Consider the following 26,499-nt stretch of genomic DNA (forward strand, 5'->3'; position numbering starts at 1 on the left):
TGGAGATACAACATATTAGAACTTATGAGATGAAACAAAAGCAATTCTGAGAGGGAAATTGATAGCAATATACACCAACATTTAGAGACTAGAAAGATCCCAAATAAGCAATCTAACTGTATGCCCTAATAAACTAGTAAAAGAATAAACTGACTCCAAATTCGGCAGAAAGAAGGTGAGAGTAAAGATGACAACAGAAATAAATGAAATAGAGAAAAAATAATAGGAAAGAGTAACCAAAACAAGAGTTGGTTCTTTAAAAAGACAAACAAAATTGACAGACCCTTAGCTACACTAACCACGGAAAAGGACCCAAATCGAAAAAGTTATGAATGAAAAATAAGACATTATAACTGTTAGCACAGATCAAAGGATCATAAGAGGCTATTATTATTAACTATACATCAACCACCAACAAACTGGTAACCTAGAAGAAATGGAAAAATTCTTAGAAACATACAACTTACTAAGATTGAACCAGGAAGAAATAGAAAATCTGAATAGACCAATAACTAGTAAGGAGATTGAATCAGTAATCAACGGTCTCCCAACAAAGAAAAGACCAGAACCAGATGGTTTCACTGGTAAATTTTACTAATCACTTAAGAAGAATAAACATCAATCTTTCTAAAACACTTCCAAAAATCAAAAAGGAAGGAACACTCCCAAACTCATTGTACAAGACCAGCATTATCTTGACACCAAAACCAGAAAAGTTTACTACTAGAAAAGAAAACTACAGTACACAACATTGCTGGTGAATAAGTATGCAAAAATACTCAATAAAATATTAGCAAACTGAACTCTGCAGCACATTAAAAGGACCACCCAAGATCAAGCAGGATGTATCCCTGGGATGCAGGGATGGTATCAACCAATGTGATAAATCCCATTAATAGAACAAAATAATAGAATCATATGAACATTTCAATAGAGAAAAACAGCATGAGAAAATCTGATATGTGTTCATGATAAAAACTCAACAAATTAGGCATAGAAAGAACATATCTCAACATAGTAAAGGCCATGTAGAGTAACAACACAGTTAACAACATATTCAATAGTGAAAAGATGAAAGCTTTTCCTCTAAGATTAGGAATAAGACAAAAGTGCCCACTTTCACCAAACCTATTCAACACAGTACTGTAAAGCCTAGCTAGAGCAATCAGCAAGAAAAATAAATAAAAATATCGAATTGGAAAGGAAGAAGGAAAATGGTCTCTATTTATAGATGACATAATTTTACATATAAACAAATCCTAAAAACTCAACCCAAAAACTGTCAGATCTAATCAAAGAATTCAATAAAGATGTGGGATAAAAAATTAAAATGCAAAAATAGCATTTCTATACACTAACAACAAAGTTTCTGGGAAAAGTTGAGCTCATTTACAATAGCATAAAAATAATAAAATAGTAATACATTTAAAGAGGTGAAACATCTCTACTCTGAAAACAAGAAATTGATAAAATAAATCAAAGAAGACATAAATAAATTGAAAGGTATCCTGTGTTCATGTGTTGGAAGAATATTGCTAAAACATGAAATATAATCACAAGCCACCTACAGATTCAATGCAATTATTATCAAATAGATTCCAATGGCATTTTTTAAAGAAATAGAAAAAACACCACTAAAATTATACAAAGTCACAAAAGACTCTGAATAGTCAAAGAAATCCTGAGGGAAAAAAGAACAAAGCATAAGGCATCACACTTCCTGATTTAAAGCTGATTTAAACTATAAAGTTTAAACTATACAGTTTAATGATTTAAACGATAAAATTTTAGTCATCAAAACAGTCTAGTACTGACATAAAAACAGACACATAGACCAACAGAATAGAAATCAAGAGCCCAGAAATAAACCAAGAATGTAAGGTCAACTAATATTTCATAAAGGAGGTAAGAATACTCAATGGAGAAAAGACAGTCTCTTCAGTAAATAGTACTGGGAAAACTGAATATTTCTATGTAAAAGAATGAAGGTGACCCATATTTTACACCATTCACAAAAATTAATTTGGATTAAGGATTTAAATGCAAGTCCTGAAACCTACTGGATGGATTAAGAACTTAAATGGAAGACTTGAAACCCACTGTGATGATATTTCTATAATATACATAAAATCAAGCCGATATGCTATATGCCTTAAACTTATACAGTGATGTATGTTCAATTACTTTTTGATAAAACTGGGGAAAAAAGATGGGCGCCTGGTGGGCTCAGTGGGTTAAACCTCTGCCTTCGGCTCAGGTGAGGATCTCAGGGTCCTGGGATCAAGCCCCACATCAGTCTCTGCTCAGTAGGGAGTCTGCTTCCCTCCCGCCCCCACCCCCACCTCTCTGCCTACTTGTGATCTCTCTCTGTGTCAAATAAATAAATAAATAAAATTTAAAAAAAAAACTGGGGAAAAAAGAAAGTAGAAGGGCAGTTGCCAGGGCAGGGGGCAGAACTGGGGAATTATTTATAATTTAATGGGCAGAGATTTGTTTGTTTATAAGATGATGTTTTCTGGAGATCGACGGTAGTGATGGTTACACAGCAATGTGAATGTTCTTAATGTCACTGATCTGCATACTTAAAAATGGTTCACGTGGTTAAAAATTATAACTAAAATATTCAATGTAATAAAATGTAATAAGTTAATTTTTGCCAATCTTATCAATTTATTGAAGTTTTACCAGTAGCAAAACAAAATCATTTTCATTTCCCAATTACGTGTTTTATAAGGTCTGATAAACACTAATGTATTTCTGAAGCTGATTTATTACAGGTAAATACTGGACTCACACTTCAGGCTGGGACATGGACCCATATAAAAGTACCATTTTCCAGGAGCTCTAATATTGCAGACACTAAGTAATCAAGAAATTCAACAACTCCTGAACAGATGGTAACTTCTGAGCTTGGCAATCAAATCAAGGAAAAGAACATTCCTGCACACACTATGTCAGAAGCTTATCCCTGTAGAAGTCTTCTTTGCCAAGGTAGACCGGGTAATTAACAGTCAGGGCATGGAAAGCGGAGGCTGACAGTATCCTACATGATCTGATTCTACCACCACCTCCCCAAACTCGGCTCCCACAGCTCCGGGCCCTCTGTTCTCCACTCCAGCGACCACAGCATCTTCTTGCTGTTCCTGAAGCTCATCAGGCCTGCTCTCCTGCTTTGGGGCGTCGGTGCCTGCTACTTCCTCCGCCTTGAACGCACCTCCTCCACCCATGTAATACGCACAGACGCTCACATTTAATACCTGCTCGGAGCCGTAAGAGCTATGAACGCATTAAGTTCCTGTCTTATGGGAAGACTGGCACATAAGAAGAAGGTCGTTTGCAGTGAGGTGCCGGGCTGAGAAGGAAAAAGCAGAGAAACCTAGCAGAGAGCTCTGAGATAACGAGCCTGTAATCTGCTCTGTGCTGTGGGAAGGGAGACAGTGCTGGACATCAAACAGGAGAAGAAAGCATGGTCCAACATATGCCCTCAATCTGAGGAGCTTTGAGGAGCTCTCAGAGGGAAGGAAAGACTGGACTAAGGACTCCTGTGTGGTGAGGGCTATCCAGTAAGAAAAGGCTGGAGATAAAAGAGCACCAGGGCTGGGGGAGATGAAGCACGTGAGGTCAGCGTTTTTTACCTTATTAGAAATCGATAATCCTAGAAACTCTATTTAGTTTGGAAGGATGTGACCATGTTCCCGAATCTTAATAATGTTTGTGTAAATAGTTTAAACTAGTTAGAACCCTAGTCATCATTTTCTTTCACCCTGGGAATTCTGTGAAAGATAAGAAGCAAAATCCTCCCTTGTTTCTTAAAGCAGCTCCTGAGATAACACGGAAAAGTAAAGAAGTCAGTGTATTTAGACATTTGTAGTAAACATTTAAGAATTCAGGATACATACATAGGACTACTTAACCCTTCTCTATAAAGGAAAAAAAAATGACAGAATGAAAGAAAATGTCTGCTAGGGTTCTTTGTAGTTAGTGTGAAGTGGAAAGTGGTTCTTATAATTTTTTTTTTATTTTATTTATTTGTTTGACAGACAGATTACAAGTAGGCAGAGAGGCAGGGAGAGAGAGAGGAGGAAGCAGGCTCCCCGCTGAGCAGGGAGCCCGATGTGGGGCTTGATCCCAGGACCCTGGGACCATGACTTGAGCCAAAGGCAGAGGCTTTAACCCACTGAGCCACCCAGGTGCCCTGGTTCTTATAATTTCTTAAATAATAAAAGTAATAGCAGCAAACACTCAAGAGCTTATCATATGCTCAGCATTATTCTCTAGGTGAATGCCACATACTTTCATTTAATTGTCACACCATCCCTATGGGATGGATACGCTTATTAGCCCCACTTTATAAAGGGAAGAGGTGCAGAGAGGTTACACAATCTTTGGATAACAGCCCTGTCTGCCTATATGGGGTCCAGCAGATAACAGTGTTATCAAATACAGTGTACTCTCTGGAAGAAAGGTTGTAACTTCTTAAAATCCTGGAGAAGATAACAAACATGGGGCTGCCAAAATGACCACAGTGCTGAGGAACCAGACTCTCCTCACTGAACGGAACACTATAAACATTCTTTGGACAGAAAAAAGGAGACCTATAAAAATATAGTTTTATAGAACATGTTCAGAGTTAGTTGTCTGGGAAAATGGCAGCCTCTCTTAAAGCCTATACACAGGCTTACAAAAAATGAAATTCAGAAAAGCAAAGGTAAAAGGGCTCTGAGGCTAGGCTGCCTGAGCTCTGAATTGAGTCCCTGAGTTTGAGTCCTGACTTTTTGCTACTTAACAGTTGTGTGACCCTCTGCAACTTACTTAGTGTCTCTTACCTTCCTCAGCTGTGAAATGGAGCCAGTAAGTCTCTATAGCAGAGTTCGCTGTGAGGATTATATTAATGAACGTATGCCAAGTGTAAAACGAAGCTTTGGCATACAGCAAGCAATCAATCTTTTATCACTCTTACGATGACGACTGGGATTATGACTACTGAAGCAATGTAAGCAAGACTCAAAATTCAATCCATATGACGAGTGAGAAAATGTGCACCCCACCACCTTAATCCTGTTTGGATCATACATTGTTTATTAAGACAAGATACCATTTTCTAACTATCAGGTTGACAAAAACGTGTTGTTTCAATGATCATATGATGTGGTAACAAGGTTGTGGGGAAAAGGGAACTCTCATATATTAAGAATTAAAGTAAAAATTGGTACAGCCACCTTAAAAAAGCAAGTTGACAACTTCTGATAACCTAACACATTTAAATCTATGAGCCAAGGGTGCCTGGGTGGCTCAGTCAGTTAAGTGTCTGCCTTTGGCTCAGGTCATGACCCCAGGGTCCTGGGATGAAGTTCAGTGTGGGGTTCCCTGCTCAGCAGGGAGTCAGTTTCTCCCTCTGTCTCTGCCTCTCCCCCTGCTCATGTGCTTTCTCTCTGTCAAATAAATAAATAAAATCTTTAAAAATAAATAAATAAATCTATGAATCAGCAATTCCTCTTATGGATACATACCTAGATAAATTCTCATAGTTATATATAGGGAAATAGAGATATTTACTGCAAAGAATTGTTATAGTAGCAAGTAAGTATTAATTAGTCAAATATTGACCTGAGAATAAACTGTGGTGCATTCAGATGTTGAAATTCACTGCAACAACTACACTGAATGAACGAAGTGTTAGCGAGACAGACATCCAAGACACTGGACCGCGCGAGAAGCAACGAGCTAGAGAGTGATACGCAGAGTACGCTACCGATTCTGTCGATGGAAATCACGTGCAAAATGAGAGTAACAGCTTATTTAAAATTTTAAAATATACACTTTGCTAAAAAATATTCTATTTCCACACAAAGTAAACTTCTTTTAACAGTAGAAATGAATGTCCCATCACGTTTCCCATGTTGTATAAAAGCTCTGGTTATTTTGGTAAGCATCCTCTTACTATTCTGTGACCTTTTCCCAAAAAAGTACCTTTGTTAGTGAGTGCAGGGTATCTTCTTAGGATTTCTGGAAGCTCCACCCATACTCTCTCTGTACCACCTTTAGAGATACCTCAGGCTGGTGTGAAGACTAAAATTGAAGCTAGAAGTATAAAAATCTTCCAGTTCAGAAGCTACACCAAATTTTTCTCATAATAAAATTCTAAAGTGATTCCTGTGTCCAACATTTTCTCTTTGCTTAGTTATTAGTGATGATGGTGACCATCGACTAGGCCAACGACTGAGACTGAGTGCTCACTATGTATCAGAAACCGGGCTAAAAATTTCATGTGCATTATCACACTGAATTCTCCAAATTTAAAAGATTTTACTCTCAATCCCATTTTATAGATGAAGTAACTGAGAGCTAGCAGAGATTAAGAAATTTATCTTAAAAAGTGTAAAAGTCAGAATTCTGACATGGCTCTTATAGACTCTAAACATTGTGCATATTGCTTTCTAAAATCTGCTTTTCCTCTAACAGCATCATTAAAATTGACAAATATATCTTCTTCTTTGACTATGATTTCTGTCCAACAAAATTCAAGTTTATCACTATGATCACCAACTACAAAATAATTTCATCTAACTCACTTTTGCCTTTATCCTCATATAAATAAGAAACAACACAATCTATTTTCTGCCACAGATCTAGCATTTATATTCTGTTCTCAATGTGAATAATGTGTAGAGAGACCTTGATTCTTTAAGTAGGCTAAATAGCTTCTTAAGGAATTCCAATGAAAAAGTCATTTTAAATGGCTAGAAATGTTTATTATTTTTTGTGTAAGCAACATAATATGTTTCCTATACTTTGAATAGGACTCAACCTAAAAATGTTTAAACATAAGCAAAGAAAATCATCAAACTGTATTACATTTATGAACAGTAGAAATTTTTCTCTCTGGAGGATTTTATGTATTTATTATAGAATAAGTATTAAGTGTTTCCTAAGTGCAAGAAACCATTATGATGGTCACTTGTAGATCTGTTTAGAGGGCAAAGCCAATGACAACTACTAATATTTTACACTCAAGGTAAAATACCTTATATTTTTCTTTAATTATTTTGTGTGTCTCTATGTCTTGCCTAATCCCCAGTACATTATACTTCCTTGAAGGCAGGATTTAGGTCTCATACTTCCCTTTTATTCACAAAATCATCTGCATCCATAATCAGGACTCAGTAAATTCCTATGAAACTCAATTTGATTTTACTCAGCATGAACACAAAAATATGCCTTAGTGATGCACAGTGTTATATCTGAACATATTTAGGAAAACTATCTTTTCTACTATATATGAAACTGGTTCCAGACAGAGCATGGGTTAAAATAACTGCAGGCTGTGATAACAAGATGCTTACACACACACACACACACACACACACACACACACACACACACGTTTTGAATATATGTGCTACAAATGCTAGAGAAAATTTAAATTACCATTTGGTGGTAAACCCAAGATCGAGCTCTATAGAAAATATAATCCTTTCCCAACTACTTAGGCATAATTTTCTCTAGTTATTTGTATTTAGCCCCTACTATAATGCCAAATCCTTGTATACATGTTAGTTTAGACCCTGTGTAATAACATACTGTTCTTTCTACCACACACAGGGAGAAATGGAGGGTAAGGGATATTAAAACGCCTTGTCCTATGTCAGAGTAGCAAGTTGTAATCCAGCACTAGAAACCACACCTCCCTATCTTTAAACACTGAGTAGGCAGAAGACAGAAATCATCCTTACCGTCTGGGCTGGTTCCAATTACTATATGCTGCATTTTGAAGCTCACTTTCTTCTCCCTCTCCTTCTTCCCGCTCTGGTAGTTCTGGAATGTCTCTGTTAAAAATTTACACAGTGAATACTCCAAAATCCTAGTAAATCCTAGTAAAACCATTAAAATGCAAGTTTTGTCTTATATATATTTTATTGTCAATTTGCTAAAAATCAGAACTACTTCATATTTTCACCACCTTGGTCAATTTTACATTAAGGGGAAAAGAAAACCTGATCAAATGAAAATAAAAACCTGACACCAGAATCAATTTACCATAAGTTAGTCTGGAGATAGAGCTGAACACTAAGATTCTTAGCTAGTCTATTTCTTTCCCAAGCGTGGGAGAATAAGGAAAAGGATCAAGAAGGGGAAAATACCAGAATTTTAAAGAAAAATCTTCAACAAGTATTTCTTAAAAACAACATGTAAAAGGTAGAAACACCATGTGGGTTATAAGCTTAAACAGCCCTGGTCGATCCCTGCCTTGAAAATAAGGCAGAAATTGAGCATCTCTCTTTCCTAAGGATGGGCCAGAGTTTTCCCCTCAAGAAAGGCAAAATATGCTTCAAGTCCAACTTCAGTTCATCCAGAAAGCCCCACACTCCTTACAGAATACTCCTTACAGATACTCCTTACAGTTTACGATGCCCTTGTATTTAAGGTCACTTTTCAATTCCTGTAGGAATTCAGATTTTGCCAAATGCCAGGCATGTAACAAAATGTGTCCAGTCTGTTAACTAATTGTAAATTAAACTACAAATAACCATATCAATAAATACTTTGTTTTTCCAAAGGGATACTTTGTATCATTGAGTGACACTATAAGGGCAATAGAGAATGGTTAAGTCATTTATGGTGAGTCCTTATGCTCTTAAACTTGGCTTTCTAAAGATGAATGTCTACATATTCCTTTGAAACACAGAAGGCTATAAAAATTCTGATATAATAAATGTTTGCAATTGATTTTTATAGAAATTTAATACTCTAAAGAAAACATACACTCAAATTATATCCATTTTCCAGCGACAGGAATACTGAACTCTGTCAAATCACACAACCTTTAGACTGAGATCAGAAGTCATAAAACCCAATAATCATCTGTGTTTGAATGTTTCACAACAAAAATCTTTGGAAAACAACTAACTGCCCAGGCTCTCCCTGAACATGTCCTTTTTCCTTTGACCTAAATGTTAGATTTTTGCTTTTCAACTATTAAGAGAAAATCTATTTGCCTAACTATACTACCCACTGTTTTATGTTTGAATTCCTCTCCTGAGCAAGTTGAGGAACAAGGTTCTGAATGAGGCTGGGTTCCAACAGCCTAAGCCTGACAGTGGGACAACACTTTTGGGAATGGACCCAAAAAAGAGATTTTATTTTATTTTCCAGAAAGAGGGTTTTTTAAAAGGATGTTAAGGAGATAGACTGAGGGAAGCTATATCCTGAAGATGCAGGGCACAGAGGTGAACATGAGGCTAACCCTCAGGAAACAGAGCTGGAGGGAATAGGACAGAGGAAGCAAAGTATGAAATACAGACAATAATGAGAACTTAGAATGAGTTCCTAAAATATTCAGTGACAGCCATGGGGAGGGGGGCGGATCTTACCCATCCAAGCTCAGAGAGCTACCTGGACACACTCTCAGATACACCGGACACATGTTCCTGCCTTTTGAGCTATAAGAAGATTAATATCCCGAATCCTCTGATACAAAACCCCCATGTTCTTGATATGATTCTATAATCCTCGAATCCTTTCATCAACCCAGATAAATGTGTTGGTCACCCCTCATTCATCTTAGAATGTGCTTTACAGAACTCAAGTGTTGTGTGCTCCAAGGAGCAAAATGGACCAGTTCTCCTCTCCCGAACTCACCTGGCTAAGAATGAATTAGACTTCTTTGCCCCTGTGTCTGAGTGTTGACTACCAATGACATTTCTATCAACTATAATAACTCTCTATAAACCTGCATCAAGATACCAGACATTGGCACAAAGTCACACAGTAGAGTAACAGAGGTAAAGTATGAACTGAGGCCATCTAACTGCAAACCTGAGCTTTTAACCTCCATGCCATGCTGCCCCATATTTTTATATGAGGCTTGTACATTTCTTTCTTTGAATCCAATGGTTAAGAACCTGGAACCTGACTGCTTATATTCTAATATTAGTTCTGCCAATTATTAAGTATGGAATTTAGCCAAGTTACTGAGCCTCCCTAACACAGATTCCTCTTCTATAAAATGCAGATTGTTTTGTTTTGAGGCCCATTACACTAAAAGCAGATACACTTCCTCTGCAATGAAGCAGGTGGTCACAGCACTGGACAATCCAGGCCATTCTCCTTTCTGTGCTGGGAGGGAGGCACAGTGCTGAAAGTGGCTGTTTCTCTATGACTTTTGAGAGCTTGTAAGGCCTTACAACTTAATAGAAATACAATGTTACCTTGGAATAGCCTTTACACTATTTGAAGTAATATCTTAAGGGGACCCTGAAATTATTGCTTTGCTATTTTGCCAAGAAGCTACAATCATTCCATACCTTTAAGCCTGAGACAGAAACTCCAGAGAGGAACATGGCTGAACTCCGTAGAAGGTGAAGTGAATACTCCTTCTCCCACAAAATTCATGAGGCCCTAAGGCCTATGACATTGTTTCCCTTTACTAAACACATAGCATACCTTTCCCTCCCCTGTCTGTATTACTGCAGTCATGAGGAAACAGAGGTGCGCTATCAAGATACCTGCAGAGTCACGGACACCAGGTGTTCTCACATCCTATACAAACAGTGTAACTCTTCTGAGAAGGCTCCAGGATGTTTGCAGAGCCATTTCTGCTCTAGCCTGCTTAAAGAGCAATCTTGTACTCAGTAGCGAATACAACTGAAAGAACGGCCCCAGGGCTGAGAATGTAAAGTCCTTCCTTCTCCATGGAAAAGCAATTCAACAATATTTCTTACCCTGTGCTGGACTCAGTCAGCAGCAGCATCAAAATTTAGTTCCTCCCTTTGTTAAGGGGGGGAAAAAACCCTTTTCCTGCATTAACTGTTCTTAATACTTTATGTATCAAAAGCATTTCAAAAAGACATACACTGTTTCCTAACATGCACATATACGAAGATGCAGCTCAACACTCTCCAAGGGTAAGAACTAACCATTAAAAACGTTTCTGAATCTGTATGCCTGTTAATAAAAAAAAATAAAATAAAATTTCTGCATGTGTTTGAAAACATTTATGAGAGTAGAAAAGGCACAATACAGTATCATACAAACTGTAGGCTCCAGCAAAGTAGTGAAATAGTTCTGAAATTTGAGGTGAATTCCCCAAACTCCATAGGTGAAGAGTACTATACAGAGTGGTGCCGCTTAAGATGATTTTCATCTTTTGGTTGGAGTTTTCATATATTTTCAACACTATATGATACTTTCCTGGAGTAATGGGGAGGCTGGGGTGAATACTTCTTTTTAAAATCTTGAAAGAAAGAAAAGGAAATCATTCTTTTTCCTTGTTAGTGCCCCCTGACTCTGGCTTCAGACTCTTCTGGGAGCTCACGACATCTTTCACTCCCTGCAGCAAGTTTACTGCTTCACTTACCTGCCAGAGTACGAAGAAAAAATATCCAGAGCCATTATTCCTCCAGATTGTGGCCCCAAACTTATTTTGAACGCTTCCAAACGTTCTGCAGGCACATAAGTAATTCTGGAACAGAACACAATCCATGAAAAAAAGAAGGAGGAGGAGGAGGAGGAGGAAAGCAAAGTTTTGCCTAACAGAAAAAGATTCCAAAACATAGAAATAAAATATCTTGTCCCTGAATCCCTACTTTTTCACACAAATCATTTAATCAGCTTACTCAGCAACTCCAAACTCGGAAAGGATAAAACATCCTATAGGCAAAAATAACAGATTAAAGTTTAAATTTTTTACTTTATATTTTAAACAATTAAACTTTAAAATGCTGATAAACTATATGTTTACTAATAATCATATAGGGGAGAAAAGCAGCATTATTTCAACTTCTATATGGGAAGACTAACAGTCTTTTTAGAAAGATCCATTAATCCTGGGGCACGTGAGTGGTTCAGTTGATAAAGTATCTGCCAGGGTCCTGGAATCCAGGCCCTCCTGGGGCTCCCTGCTCAGCAGGGGGAAGTCTTCTTTTCCCTCTCCCTCCGCCCCAACCCTGACTCGTGTTCTTTCTCTCTCTTTCTCAAATAATAAATAAAATCTTTAAAAAAAGAAGATCTGTTAATCCTTACAAATATAAGTTCTTCCATAATACATAATTTAATTATGGCCATTAACAAGTATATAATGATTACATGTTAGCTCTATGAAGTTATGAACCCGAAGGTCTGAAGTTAAAACTAGCATAAGTTTATGGGAAGGCCCTCTTACTAATTTGTAGCAACTCCGTAATAAGTTATTTTGGTTTTAGAGAAAAGCCTGATGTTTACACTTGAATGGTCACTTAGTAATTAAGCAAGCTCTGGCGGAATGCCTGCAATGTGGAAGGCACTGAGCAAGATGTTGACTACAGCTATAAAGTTCAGAAACTGATACTCGAAAATTCAAGTTTACTGCTGTCCTATAAAAGACTACATAACCACTATACCTCCCTAGATCTTCAACTTAATAGTTAGGTAAGAGGAACAGTGAATTGCAATTTGGTTCAGCACATTGTGCTAAAGTATGTGTCAGGTTTGTATGTATCAAAATTACACAATATAAAAATCATGAAGACTATTAAACCAGCTATCCATGACTTACCCATGAAGACAATAAGTACATAAAACCTGAGCAGGGGAGGGCATGGATAAAAGGACTGTCTTTTATGCCATAATAAAAGCCGAATTCTGCCACTGGCATTAATTTACTACGTGAGGAAGACATGTAATTTCAGACATATTGGTTATTCCATAAAAATCATTCACCTCTGTAAGGTCACTTAAATTTGGCGTCAGAAGGGGTGCCTGGGTGGCTCAGTTGGTTAAGCGACTGCTTTCAGCTCAGGTCGTGATCCTGGAGTCCCGGGATCGAGTCCTGCATCGGGCTCCCAGCTCCACGGGAAGTCTGCTTCTCCCTCTGACCTTCTCCTCGCTCATGCTCTCTCTCACTGTCTCTCTCTCTCTCTCTCTCAAATAAATAAATAAAATGTTTAAAAAAAAAAAATTTGGTGTCAGAAGACACAGCTCTGTTTGCTCATCAGAGTGTAGTGGGAGGGCAAATCACCACTACCAAATCTCCACATTCTCAACCACAAGAAAGATGTCACTTTTCATGAGGCTATTGTAAGCTGAGGAGCATGAAACAAACAGAAGGCAGTGCTTCTCCAGCACATCAGCTAGCCTGGTCACACCTGATCACTCTGCAGACTCTGCGGACCCTTGGGAGTCTCTCTCTTCATGACACTTTTACCTCCAGGACCAAAAAATAAAGCAGAAAGCACAGCTCAGAGGGTTTAGGAATACACTGGGAGACAGAGTTGCATTCTAATTCTGGCCCTACTTAATTTATTCATCCATGAAAACACCTTCTCTATGGTGTTAAAAATATATTGAATAGTAAATTTGAATTTATCCCTTCCCAAAATAATGAGTAAAAAATGTATAACACATTACTTCAGGAAGACTGATTCTAGTTTATACTAAGACTAATAAAGATAAACCTAAAACTAAAAAACCTATTCAAGAAAAGTCGTATTGGGGTGCCTGGGTGGCTCAGTTGGTCAAGCGTCTGCCTATGGCACAGGTCATGATCTCGGGGGTCTAGGATGGAGCTCCAAGTCATCAGGCTCCCTGCTCAGCAGGGAGTCTGCTTGTCCCTCTCCTGCTGCCTCTTCCCCTGCTTGTGCTCTCTCTTGCTCTTTCTTTCCTTCTCAGATAAATGAAAAATAAAATCTTTTTTTAAAAAAAGTATTATTTCTGAAGATTCAATAAAGGTAAAACATATAAAGTCAGGAAGAGGTGAAAGAAGGAAAGCTAGAACACACTAGCAAAGATAATAATAATAATCAGTTCAAAGTATTATGTTTTTAAAATGCTTTGAGAAGGAAAAAATATTTCTATCACAAACAATGCCAAAAATGAATTTTCCTCTATATTTGTCCCAAACTGTCTTTCCTTTTACCAAGGGTAGAGGACAGGGAGCTTTACAAATATTTTTCTGCTATTTTAGATAGCAGTGAGAAAGAGGAAAGAAAGCAGCTTTTGCAAATATTTACCCCAATACACACAGTGAGGACACCGTAAGACTCCCACAATGCAACAGCACACGCAAAGCATTTCTAACACACGCCTGGTCATACAGCACACCTCCGGATCCCAGGAAGGGCACCAAAAATGAAATGTGGTCTGAATAAACACACTGAAACAGCTTCTTTGAGAGCTGTGTTAAAGATTCATACACGTAAACTAACCTCTGGTTACAAACGGAGAGGAAGGAGAAAGGGTAGCATCAGTGATGCTGACATGTGATCCGACTACTAATCCAGAGACGGCGCCTGCACGCGCAGGCGGGATCACACCCCACAAAAGAGCCTGAAAGCTCTGTAGTTGGAAAATATGATTTTCAAATGAGTTCACAATCGTCAGTGCAATGTGAACATGTAACAATCTCACAGTGGTGTTGATATTTACATTCTCATGTAAATGAAGAAAGGAAAGCCGAAATGTATACTCTGAGTCCGTATCTGGATCTATCCCTGCAACGGGAAGTTACAAAAGCATGAAATGGTTTTCACAGACAAGTTGTAACACACAGCCATCATGAGCTTTTGAATCACCAATACTCACACATAAAAGGGGGCTCAATCATCAGCAGGTGCTGCAGAAAATCTAGAATGTGAAGCATACGCCGCAGCATCTTTTTACAATGGTGTTAACAAATGTCAATGTCTTGAGCGGAATGTGAGATGCATACATATGTAGTTAAAAGTGGGTGCTCCTGGTTGTTTTTCTTCCCCTTTCCACCTCCCTCCCCATCTACACCTCCCCCAGAAAAGCATCTGTTCTTTACTGGTGTCTATAGCAGTGATTATTAACAAGCATAGAAAAATGTAACTGCAATCAATCTTTTATTCCTTGATCAGGAATTCATCCCACACTTTAGGTTAAGGCAGGTGAATTCTGATTCAGCTCGGTAATTATCTGGCAGATGTTAGAAGCAGCTGCTGCTAGGCACAAAACCCTGGCTATTATTACAGAAATATAAGAGCTCCTGGCAAGGTGGAGTGAGAAGTGAAACAGAATGCATTCTGGTGAGGCTTCACATCTGGTTTTCCATACAAAATAATGAAACCTGGAACTTAAACTGGCTGTTCTTGAACTCTTGAAACTCAAATTATCTACACAGGCACGCATGAGCGCACACACACAAAGTTCCTTGCTATCTATCGCAAACAGCAAAAAAGAAATTCAGTGCCTTGTCTTCAATAAGCAATGCTTTTCCTAAAACCAATCAGTTATGTAACTGAACTATGTAGAGTCTTTTTTTAAGGTCCCCCAATACACTCCTCCACTGGCATCCCACCTTCATAACAAGACACAAAGGGGAAGAGACACGGATGGAGCCTAGATCCGGGTAATGACTACAAAGCTTAATTGGCCAGAGGCAATGTTATGGCTCCACTCAGAGTAACTGGAGGGACTCGCTTTCCTTTTGGGAGGATTATTCACATAGCTCTTAAGGTAATTCTAAACCTTATGCTTCAGAAGAGCTAGTGATAGGAAAGGGACAGGGCCAAAACATTTCCTGCAAAATGGTGCTCAGCTCCAGTCCATCTAAATGGCTATTCTTTTTTTTACCACTTAACACCCTTTTTCTGAAAAAGGAGTATATGATTCGAATTTCTACCATTTACCCCATGAGTCAAACTATAACCATCTGAATCTCAGCCTTAGTAGGACACTTGGGAAGAAATCAATATATTTTGTGATTCTGTTTATGAACGTGTGTGTACGTGTGTGTGCGTGTGTGTGTGTGTGTGTGTGTCCACACACAGGTAAGAATATGAGAAAGAGATTGATTGGCTAATTGAGTTCTAGAGAAGGAAAAGTTGCAGGAATTTTCTTATTCACTTTTTTAGTTTAATATATTACATTTTGGGGGCGCCTGGGTGGCTCAGTTGTTAAGCGTCTGCCTTCAGCTCAGGTCATGATCCCAGGGTCCTGGGATGGAGCCACACATCAAGCTCCCAGCTCTACTCAGCGGGGAGTGTCCTTCTCCCTCCCCCACTCCCCCTGTTGTGTCTCCTCCCTGGCTGTCTCTATCTCTGCCAAATAAATAAAATGTTTTAAAAAATAATAATAAGATATTACATTTTGACTCCTGGGATCCCAAAGCAATAATTTATGAAGTTATCTCCGACATCCTAAAAAGCCCTGCCAAAGCTGCTGTAAGCACAAGTGGGCCTATCCTGGTGCTGACCCAGAGCATGGGAAAACAAATAAGGCAAATGACAAAAGCAACAGAAAGAAGGAAAGGAGAAAAAGGACTTTGGGAGCTTGAAAAAGCACCTGACAACTTCCCTAGAGTTGACTAGATGCCTAATTTATGCCGAATTAATGTCACGATGGTCTTATTCCTTGGCCGCTTTCTAAGTGTTTCAGTACATTAGAACTGAGGGGGACGGCTAGATAACCAAGCACTGTTTCTGGTGCATGGAGTGCCAGAAAGTGGGCAAGGGACCTGCACCAGTGCTCATAGCATGAGACATCCATATCACACAATCAATTAGATGTTCAATTACCAGGCCATGTGTGTTTTATACTACATCTACACTATGTAAGGTAAAAGCCTTGCAATAAGGGGTCCCCATGTGGGTCTATAGCCTTCATCTTTGAAGCTAGAGGAATGGACACTGGCCCATAATTGATAAATAAAGCTCTTAAAGTTTCTCTGTTTTCTTAGAGGCACTAAATTTCTAATGTACTTGGACTCACATTATTAAGGTAATTAAGGAACTGTCACAAGATGAAATGATCTATTCCATTATAAAAGTCAAAAGAGCATGAAAAATTATGAAAGCCTGTTAGAGAAATTCCACCCCCAAATAATACTACTTTTGTATAAGATGGCAGAATCCACTTCAAACAGTATAAATTTTTCTGCTTTTAATGATGGCAGAATGAAAGACACACTGGTAATATATTTTTTTCTTACCTAAGTTCTAGTAATACATACTTTGCAAAAGAATAATATAGAATGAAGTCAGTAAAATAACATTAATACAGCAAAGTTTCCCATAATGGTAATCATTATATAAACTTAAGGTAAATAATCTTTTCCTGAGCTCTTATCTTACTATTTTATCCCTTATACATTAAATAAAAATATTCAATCATCAATGCTAGAGAAAAAAAGCCAAGCTATTACATTGATGAGGTGTGACAGAGTCATGAATCGATTTTTATGTTGGCTCAAGAAATGTTTAGTAACTTTAAAAACCAAGTCACATCTATAACATGCTTTTAGCACATTATGGGATTATGGGATAGTTTAAGCGCTTACTGACAAAATATCCTATGTGACCTACAATTGGACTATACCAATACACTGGTGAATTCTCCTGGAGCATGATGTAGTTAACCAAACAGTAAATGATGGGTCAGACTGATGCTGTTATTTATGGTCTTTTCCATGATTGGTCATTAAAGAACCAGCTTAGTCCTAGGATTCACATAGGTCAGTTGGGTAGTACACAGTTCCTTGCATTAAGCCAACCCAAACTTCTCTGAAAGATCCTGAGTGGACCCTCCTGCTCTGTGAGAGATGTCTCAGGATTTTGCAAAAGCACTGGAGCAAAATTAAACACAGGAGGCAAATCATTTTCAAATATTTCAACATTGTATAGTCTTAAAGAAACTGTCTATAATCAAGAACTACTCAGGAATAGTCAAGTTCCTGAGTGATTTATATTTAATAAATATGTGATAATTTTTGCATATGAAATAGAAGTACCTACTGAAAAGATTCTGATTCATGAATTGAAATTTTTGAATTTCCCAAGCCAAACTGGAGTGAACATAATACTTACTTTATGTCAGGCCCAATGAGAGAGTGTCTTCTCAACATCGCTCGTGCCTGGGCATTAGTTAAACTGATAGTAGATTCTTCATTAATAGATAAGATGCAATCCCCAACAGCAATCCGGCCATCTCGACTAATGGAACCTCCATGAATAATGCTTCGAACAATCATCCCCAAGCCATCTTTATTAGCACTTACTGTCATCCCTATGGTAAAGGAGAAGCACAGATATGTATCAAGTTTGTGACCCTCCAAAATTCATGTTAACTTGAATTTAATAATCCCTATGGATCCATAGATAAAAGGAGCAACTTTTTTATCCAATAAAAAAAAAACAATCAAAAGGAAAGAAAAAAATTTCTAACATAAAATAAATTTTAAGTACATTTTTAAATGTTTCTCAACTTGTATCCAGAAAAAGACATTCTATGTTGACTGCACTAGAAATTAAATAGATCTACACTGTGGAGTGAATAGAACTCAGGCTATTTGATGTGTTGCCCCTTAAACAGAAAACTCTCCCAAGGCAGATATTTTGACAATAACAAATCAATTTTATAGCAGTTCATCTCTTATACATATAAGAAAATAAAGAGAAAGACTACAAATGGAAAATGAGTTGCATAAATTAAGAAACTCTAGGCTTTTACCTTATTTCTAGATCATTTATTCATTTACTATGTGTTTACCATATATTGACTATGTGCCAAGTTCTATGCTGATTTCATGAGATGGAAAAAGCAAGAAGCCTGTACTCAAGTCTTACCCTCAGTGCCTGATGTATAGTGGTCTGTTTAACCAAAGGGATGTGCACTTAATTCTAATCTCTCCCCATTTCATTTCTGAATCTGAAGTCCTAGGAGCGCCAGATCTTGGTATTTCATTGCCCTCCTGACATGTTCCTTAGGTGGCTAATAGGAAACGCAGCCTTAGTATATAAAAATTGAATTTCCAAGTTTCCACTTCCCGTATTTCACCAGGTTCCTTCCCCTCTTTGGCAACGGCATCATTGTTCTACTCTCCATTTCTCAAAACAGAAACGCTGGAGTTGTTCTCGAGTCCCAGCTCCCTCGCTCTCCTTGTATCTCTAATCCATCATCACGTCCTGTCACTTCCAGCTCCAAAATTTATCTTGAACGCATTCACCTTTCTCTGTTTCCACACTAACCCTACACCAAGCTGGCACTTCTTGCCTCACTTTTTGAAACAGCTTCCTAATTGGTCTTCCTAATTGGTCTCCTGACAACCACCAATGCATTCTTCTCAGAGCAGACACAGTGACCATTCAAAAGAGACAGACCACATCACCACCTCGCTAACAATCCTTTACTAGCAGTGCTAATATATAGCACACCTAATTGGCACAGTCTGTCGGGCACTGATGGCCTGGCCCTCCCGACATGTGCCCTTCTTGAGCACCAAGCCCTTGGCTCCCCAACCTCCAGCCACATGGACTGCTTTCAGAAACACACCCAGCCTCTCCCCACTTCACAGAGGAGTCTCTCCCCAACACTGTTCTGTAGCTCTCACACAGCTAACTCCTTCTCACTCTTCAATATCACTTCCTCAGAAAGGGTTTCTCAATAAATCCCCTCTGAATTTATGTTTCCTTCTCACCCTACCCTCATATTTTTTCAAAAATATAAAAATTTCTTCAAAAATATAAAAATATGAAATTGAAATTATATTTAAAACTGTGCATAATATTATTGTAAGTAGGGGCACTTAGGTGGCTCAGTCGGTTAAGCGTCTGCCTTCAGCCACAGGTCATGATCCCAGGGTCCTGGGATCAAGTCCCATGTCTGGATCCTGGCTCAGCAAGGAGATGTGTACTCTCTCCCTCTGTCAAATAAATAAATTAAATATTTAAAAGATTTTTTTTTAATTAATGTAAGTAAATTCACTTAAAACCAAGTGCCAAAGTCCCTTCCAAACAAGATTACATAATTAATGTAAGGAGAGCTATAAGGCTGTAAGGGTGGTTTATAAAAACTTGCTTTAAGATTCCTTTTTAGGTTTGCATTTTGTGTATAAAAGTAAAGTAATTCTTTTAAATATTAATTTTAATAATACCAAATTAGACATGATATTTCAAGTATCTTTTTCTTAATTTTTAAAAAAGATTTTATTTATTTGACAGGGAGAATGAGCAAGAGAGAGAACATACGCAGGGGGAGGAACAGAGGGAGAAGGAGAAGCAGGCTCTCCCCCTACCAATGAGGGAGCCCCATATCAGGCTCAATCCCAGGACACAGAGATCATGACCTGATCCAAAGGCAGATGCTTAACTGACTGAGCCACCTAAGTGTCCCTGTATGTCAAATATCTTTTTAGGAACAACCCAGATTATAATATGTTTCCAACTTGGTATTTCATCCCTGAAAATGGGACATCCAAGCTTTAGTTATCTAGCTATAGTTCTCTCACAGAAATAAACCATCATCAAATGTATTTAAAATATTCTGTTAAAACTTATACTAATGATTTTTATTTTATTTCATTTTTTTAGCATCCACAAATGAAGTTCTATTGGAAACTGACCGTGGCTGTTCCCTGCGGATCCTCCATGGCTGCGTTCATGCCACACCAGCAAAGGTGAGCAGGCACAAGAGAGGTTGTACGATCTATAAAATCGAATGTATTTACTGTCTGGTCCTTTACAGAAAAAGTCTGCTGACCCCTGTTTTATATCATCATGGGAAATTTACTAGTCCGTGGCTGTACCTCAATTTCCCTAGCCATGGTGATTCTTTTTTCCTAAGAGCTTGATCAAGGTATAACTGACAAGGAAACTGTACATATTTCAAGCATATAATGCGAAGACTTGATAGACGTATACCTAGTGAAATGGTCACCACCACAGTTCAGTTACTTAACACATCCATCATCTCACAGAGTTACATTTTCCATGGGTCTGACAACACTTAAGACTGATTCCCTTAGCAAATTTTAAATATACAATATGGTACTAATGGTGGTCAGAGTGCTGGACATGAGATCCCCAGAACTGACTCATCTTAGAACTGAAGGCTTGTATCCTTTGACCAGCGTCTTGCCATTTTCCCCACCCCTCAGCCCAGAGCACTATTCTACTCTGTTTCTGTGAATTTGACTTTTTAAAAAAGTTTCCACATATGAGATCACATGGTATTTATCTTTCTCTGGTTTATTTCACTTAGGTTCATCCATGTAGTCACAAATGGCAGGAGTTCCTTCTTTCTTGTGGGTAAATAAGATTCCACTGTAATGGACATTTACTTTTTATTATTTTTTTGGAAGCACATTTGTTGATTTTAATGTTCCTAAGAACTGTTTTCAGGAAGATTTTCATTTTTTCCCCCCAAGTTTTTATTTCAATTCAGTTAGTTAACACATAGGGTAAGACTGGTTTTAGGAGGAGGATTTAGTGACTCATCACTTACATACAACACCCAGTGCTCATCACAAGTGCCATCCTTAAAACCCATCACCTATTTCAGCCCATCCTCCCAGCTATTGCCCCTCCAGCAACTCTCACTTTGTTCTGTACAGTTAAGAGTCTCTTATGGTTTGCCTTTTTCTGTTTTTATCTTATTTTTCCTTTGCTTCCCCTATGTGCATCTTGCATCTTGCTGTTTCTTGTAGCTGGATGACTTAGCTCTCATTCATCAGCCTGCTAAACTCTTCCTTTTTTAAAAAAATAGATACCACCCCCAAAATTTTCTGATATCCTTGCTTCTAACTGGTGGGACTTGCTGGAGCAGAGCAGCTGAGTTTGATACAAGTTCAATATCATTTCCACCAAGAATTAAATCATGTTTCTGGGCTTGAGATACTGAACAAGCAACCCTTGGCCTCACATGAACCCTGTAGATATCTTTTTCACCCAAGACATTTTGGATTTCAACAAGAGAACCCTTGTCCTGAATCACAATGTTGTTGGGGAAATGAGCATTCACAGACCTTGATCTTGTACTGAAAGACCAGTGTAACACCCTTGATCATGTTCTGTACATGACAGCAGAGAGTGCAGACCACAGTCAGTTCTTTCTAGTTCCCCACCATTTGTCAACTCGGAGTCTCTACTTTTTCTTTCCAAGGAGACTGAGCTCTACATAGATGTGACTCATCTACATAGATGTGTCTCCTCTGGGGCCCTTCACAGTAACAGTGCATCCCTTTAGAGTGAGGTCAACATCTTCTGGTCAACAGCCTGAGTTCTGACAATGGGTCTTCATTCTTACAGTAGATGTGACAAAGAGCTCTTAGGCTTTAATTTTAAAATCAGAGACACCTGGGTGGCTCAGCTGGTTAAGCATTCATCTCTTGATTTCGGATCAGTTCATGATCTCAGAGTTGTGAAATTGAGCCCCATGCGGGGTTCTGCACTGCACATGGAGCTTGCTTTAAGATTCTCTCTCTCCCCCTCCCTCCATCCCTACCCCTGCTCTTGCTCTCTTTAAATAAATATATAATTTTTAAAAATGAAATAAAATAAAATTGAGGTTTAGATGAATTTCCTGATATAATAGAAAGCAAGGACACTTCACCTTTCACTATTTTTTTTTCTTCAAGAACTGAATCATCTTAGTATTCTTTTTTATGTCAAAACTTAGAAGTTAAGGTAGAAGCAACCCAAGTGTCTAAAAACAAATGAAGGAATAAACCAAAGAAATACTCAGCCTTAAAAAGGAAAGAAATTCTGAAAATAATGTTTTTAAAAAGAAAAGGAAATCTTACACATGCTATGGATGGATGAGCTTTGAAGACATTCTGCTAAGTGACTAAGCTAGTCAATGGGACAAATACTCTACAGATCCCCTTACATGAAGAACTTAGGATAGTCAAGACTTATAAAGACAGAGAATAGAATGGTTGCCAGGAACTAAAGGACAGGGAGAATATTTATTATTTAATGAGTACAGAGTTTCGGTAGGAGAAGATGAAAAAGTACTAGAGATGGTTTGTAGTGACAGGTGACAACAATGTGAATAGACTGTCACAGAAATGTATACCCAAAATATTTTATTTATTTTTTAACTTTTTTTTTAATTATTAACATATAATGTATTATTAGCCCCAGGGGTATGGGTCTATGAATTGCCAGGTTTACTCACTTCACAGAACTCACCATAGCACATACCCTCCCCAATGCCCATAACCCACCACCCTCTCCCTAACCCCCTCCACCCTGGCAACCCTCAGTTTGTTTTGTGGGATTAAGAGTTTCTTATGGTTTGTCTCCCTCCCAATCCCATCTTGTTTCATTTATTCTTTTCCTACCCCCCAAGCCCCCCATGTTGCTTCTTGACATCCTCATATCAGGGAGATCATATGATAGTTGTCTTTTTCCGATTGACTTATTTCACTAAGCATAATACCCTCCAGTTCCATCCATGTCATCGCAAATGGCAAGATTTCATTTCTTTTGATGGCTGCATAGTATTCCATTGTATATATATACCACATTTTCATTATCCATTCATCTGTAGATGGACATCTAGGTTCTTTCCATAGTTTGGCTATTGTGGACATTGCTGCTATAAACATTCGGGTGCACGTGCCCCTTCGGATCACTACATTTGTATCTTTAGGGTAAATATCCAGTAGTGCAATTGCTGGGTTGTAGGGTAGCTCTATTTTCAACTTTTTAAGGAACCTCCATGCTGTTTTCCAGAGTGGTTGCACCAGTTTGCATTCCCACCAACAGTGCAGGAGGGTTCCCCTTTCTCCACATCCTCGCCAGCATCTGTCATTTCCTGACTGGTTAATTTTAGCCATTCTGACTGGTGTGAGGTGGTATCTCATTGTGGTTTTGATTTCTATTACCCTGATGCCGAGTGATGTGGAACACTTTTTCATGTGTCTGTTGGCCATCTGGATGTCTTCTTTGCAGAAATGTCTGTTCATGTCTTCTGCCCATTTCTTGGTTGGATTATTTGTTCTTTGGGTGTTGAGTCTGATAAGTTCTTTACAGATTTTGGATACTAGCCCTTTATCTGATATGTCGTTTGCAAATATCTTCTCCCATTCAGTCAGCTGTCTTTTGGTTTTGTTAACTGCTTCCTTTGCTGTGAAAAAGCTTTTGATCTTGATGAAGTCCCAATAGTTCATTTTTGCCCTTGCTTCCCTTGCCTTTGGCAATGTTCCTAGGAAGAAGCTGCTGCAGCTGAGGTCAAAGAGGTTGCTGCTGGTGTTCTCCTCAAGGATTTTGATGGATTCCTTTCTCACATTGAGCCCAAAATATTTTAAATGGTCAATTTTATGTATCTTGGACTATGCTAAAAAATGATGTAGCCTGACATACTAACAGAACAAACAAAAACCTATTCGGCTATCTCAACAGACAAAAATATTAGACAAAATTCAACATTCTCTCAGCCAACTAAAAATAGGCACACAATCGAAAGGCTCAGTTTATAAAATCAAGTATGCTCAAACCATGACTCTTACGTGAGTCTCCCAACTGCTTCCAAAATACTTTACCAACCTATGCCAGAATGGTCTCCAAACCCAATCTGACCCTGTCACTCTTCTGCTCTCAGCAACCACTGCCCATAGGAACCTCCGGCAGGCAGGAGGATCTTAGGACAGGCCTGTGTCCTGCACAGGACCCCTGGCAAGTGTATCCCACCCATCACTCCATTAGCATCAAGTCTCACTCTGCCACTGTCACGTCTCACTTCATCCATGCCACACAAAGTTCAGTAATGCCTCATAGGTCTCTGCCTCAGCTCTAGAAGCTTCCCAATTATGTGATAAATTATGTGATAAATTTTCGCTGAAGTCTTTCTAAACTCCTCCATACTCAGAGCAGGGATCAGCTATTCTCTCCTTTAAGCCTTCTATGTTCTTCGTATAAATGCATTTAGGATTTGATATGTCAATTTGCTTACTCTCTTAAACTCATATTCCTTGAGAAAGTGGTTAAATTATGGTGTCTATGCACAGTGACTCGAATATAGAAAACAATAAATGTTCAACAGTTGAATTAAATAATTACACGAGAATAGGGATTTTCACATGGGCTTTGCAAAATCTCTGCCTTACAAGAAGGTTAAAAAAAAGGGTGGGGGGGGGATTCCATGGTCAATTAAATATAAGAAATGCTGGATTCTATAACTTCTTAGAGATCCACAATGCATATTTGAATACCAAAGATACTGAGAAGCAATGCAAACAAAAACCTGTCTCCTTAAGTGTAACATTCCCAACTTCTAAACTTGTAGCCCATTTATAACTTCTATTAACATCTTATAGAATTAGTATTCAAAGTAACAGGCTTTCATAAATACTTCACTAACAGATGAAATATTTCTGACACATTTAGATATCTATAATATGTCTCATAATTAACAAATTTAAAAAGTTCTATAGCTTAAGTTTTATATTACTTTATTAAATGTAATATATAAGAAATAGTCAAGCTAAGTGAAATTCTTTGCTATAATTTTGCACTTAGCTGCTCTTGGTAGTACCCAGCTGCCACCAAATGGAACAAAATTTAGAAGGAGACAGAGACTGGAATTCTACTCACCACATAAGCGCTGTTAGACTTCACTGCCAAGTCTCAAATTTAACAAGGAAACAAGACTCTGCCATAAGATATCAATGCAAAGGGCATTGCTTGGTTACATGACAGACGGAACAAGATCTCTGACGTAGAGCTAAACAGTGTCTTGGGCTGCAGCTGGACATTCAGAGCAACTAGTTTATGATTCTATTAACCAGCACCACATGAGCACAGAAGAACAAATGTGCTCTGCCTCCATATAGTTTTTAGCTATTGTAATTAGGATTTTATTTCTAAAGGAAATCTTCTTTCCCCAACTCACTAGGTTTTGTGATTATTAACCAGCCTCAACCCCTTTAGGGTAAAAGAGGACACAAAAACCCCACCACCTGGGAAGAAATATTGCATAACTTGCATTTATAGTTTGGTGGTGGCACACCTGGCTGTCTTTTTCGTCTTTATTTCAGTGAATGAGAGAAATTAAATACAAACTGACTTATGCATAACTGGTAACATTCAAAGAAACTAATAATTTACTTTTTCAAAGAATTCAAAATTCCAAATTGCTGACTTTTCATTTCCTAAGAATTCCTTTTCTGATTTGCTGTTTCATACACAAACAATTCATATATCTTTTACTTGAATGTGAATGAGGCTCATGCATACTTTCAAATAATTAAGAGAGTGAGGATTTAAGCTTGTCAGAAGTAAACAAACCTGTTAACCATTTCAGGAAAAATAAAGAGTACATAAAATGAGAACCAGAAAACCCACAGGAACACTTATAACATCTATTTTATTGCCTACAACAATGCTGAAACCGTGTTCAATATTTCATCTCTGGCAAAGCGGTTGAGAGGGAAGATACATGTGGAAAGGAAGGAACCTACCTAGGCTAGAGTTGCCTTTTGCTATAGTAATAGTCCTCTCAAACGATTCTTCAGACAGGTTTTGGAGCATGACACACTCTGCAGTCGAGGTCAGGGAGCTCTGCTGAATTAAGAACTCGGAGCCCTGACAGAAAATAAGTAAGTAAATAAATAAATAAGTCACATGGAAAGGAAAACAAGACTTTGGAATATGATTTCAACACCACCCCTGTTCTCTAATTGGCTGTGCCTTCTTCAGCAGGAAGCTATAACCAAAATAAGTTCATAGGTCGGATTCTGAAAATCTCAACCTCAAGAGAGCATTTGCTCTAAAGGCAGAGATCAGC

General features: G+C 38.2%; 1 protein-coding gene and 1 pseudogene across 1 annotated transcript in view; both read right to left on the bottom strand.

Moving 5' to 3' along the window:
• LOC111156614 (multiple PDZ domain crumbs cell polarity complex component) overlaps positions 1–26,499 on the bottom strand; it is a 137,234-nt gene that overhangs the window by 41,614 nt on the left and 69,121 nt on the right. Inside the window, exons 20-23 of the mRNA XM_022517608.1 lie at positions 26,174–26,297; positions 17,799–17,997; positions 11,357–11,461; positions 7,734–7,826 (exon numbers count right to left, since the gene is read on the bottom strand). Coding sequence (XP_022373316.1) covers positions 7,734–7,826; positions 11,357–11,461; positions 17,799–17,997; positions 26,174–26,297 — 521 coding nt within the window. The remainder of the gene's footprint in view (positions 1–7,733; positions 7,827–11,356; positions 11,462–17,798; positions 17,998–26,173; positions 26,298–26,499) is intronic.
• LOC111156564 lies at positions 21,432–24,462 on the bottom strand (annotated as a pseudogene).

Source organism: Enhydra lutris, unplaced genomic scaffold (genome assembly GCF_002288905.1).
Source record: "Enhydra lutris kenyoni isolate GAN:26980312 unplaced genomic scaffold, ASM228890v2 scaffoldscaffold47, whole genome shotgun sequence".
Classification (NCBI taxonomy): domain Eukaryota; kingdom Metazoa; phylum Chordata; class Mammalia; order Carnivora; family Mustelidae; genus Enhydra; species Enhydra lutris.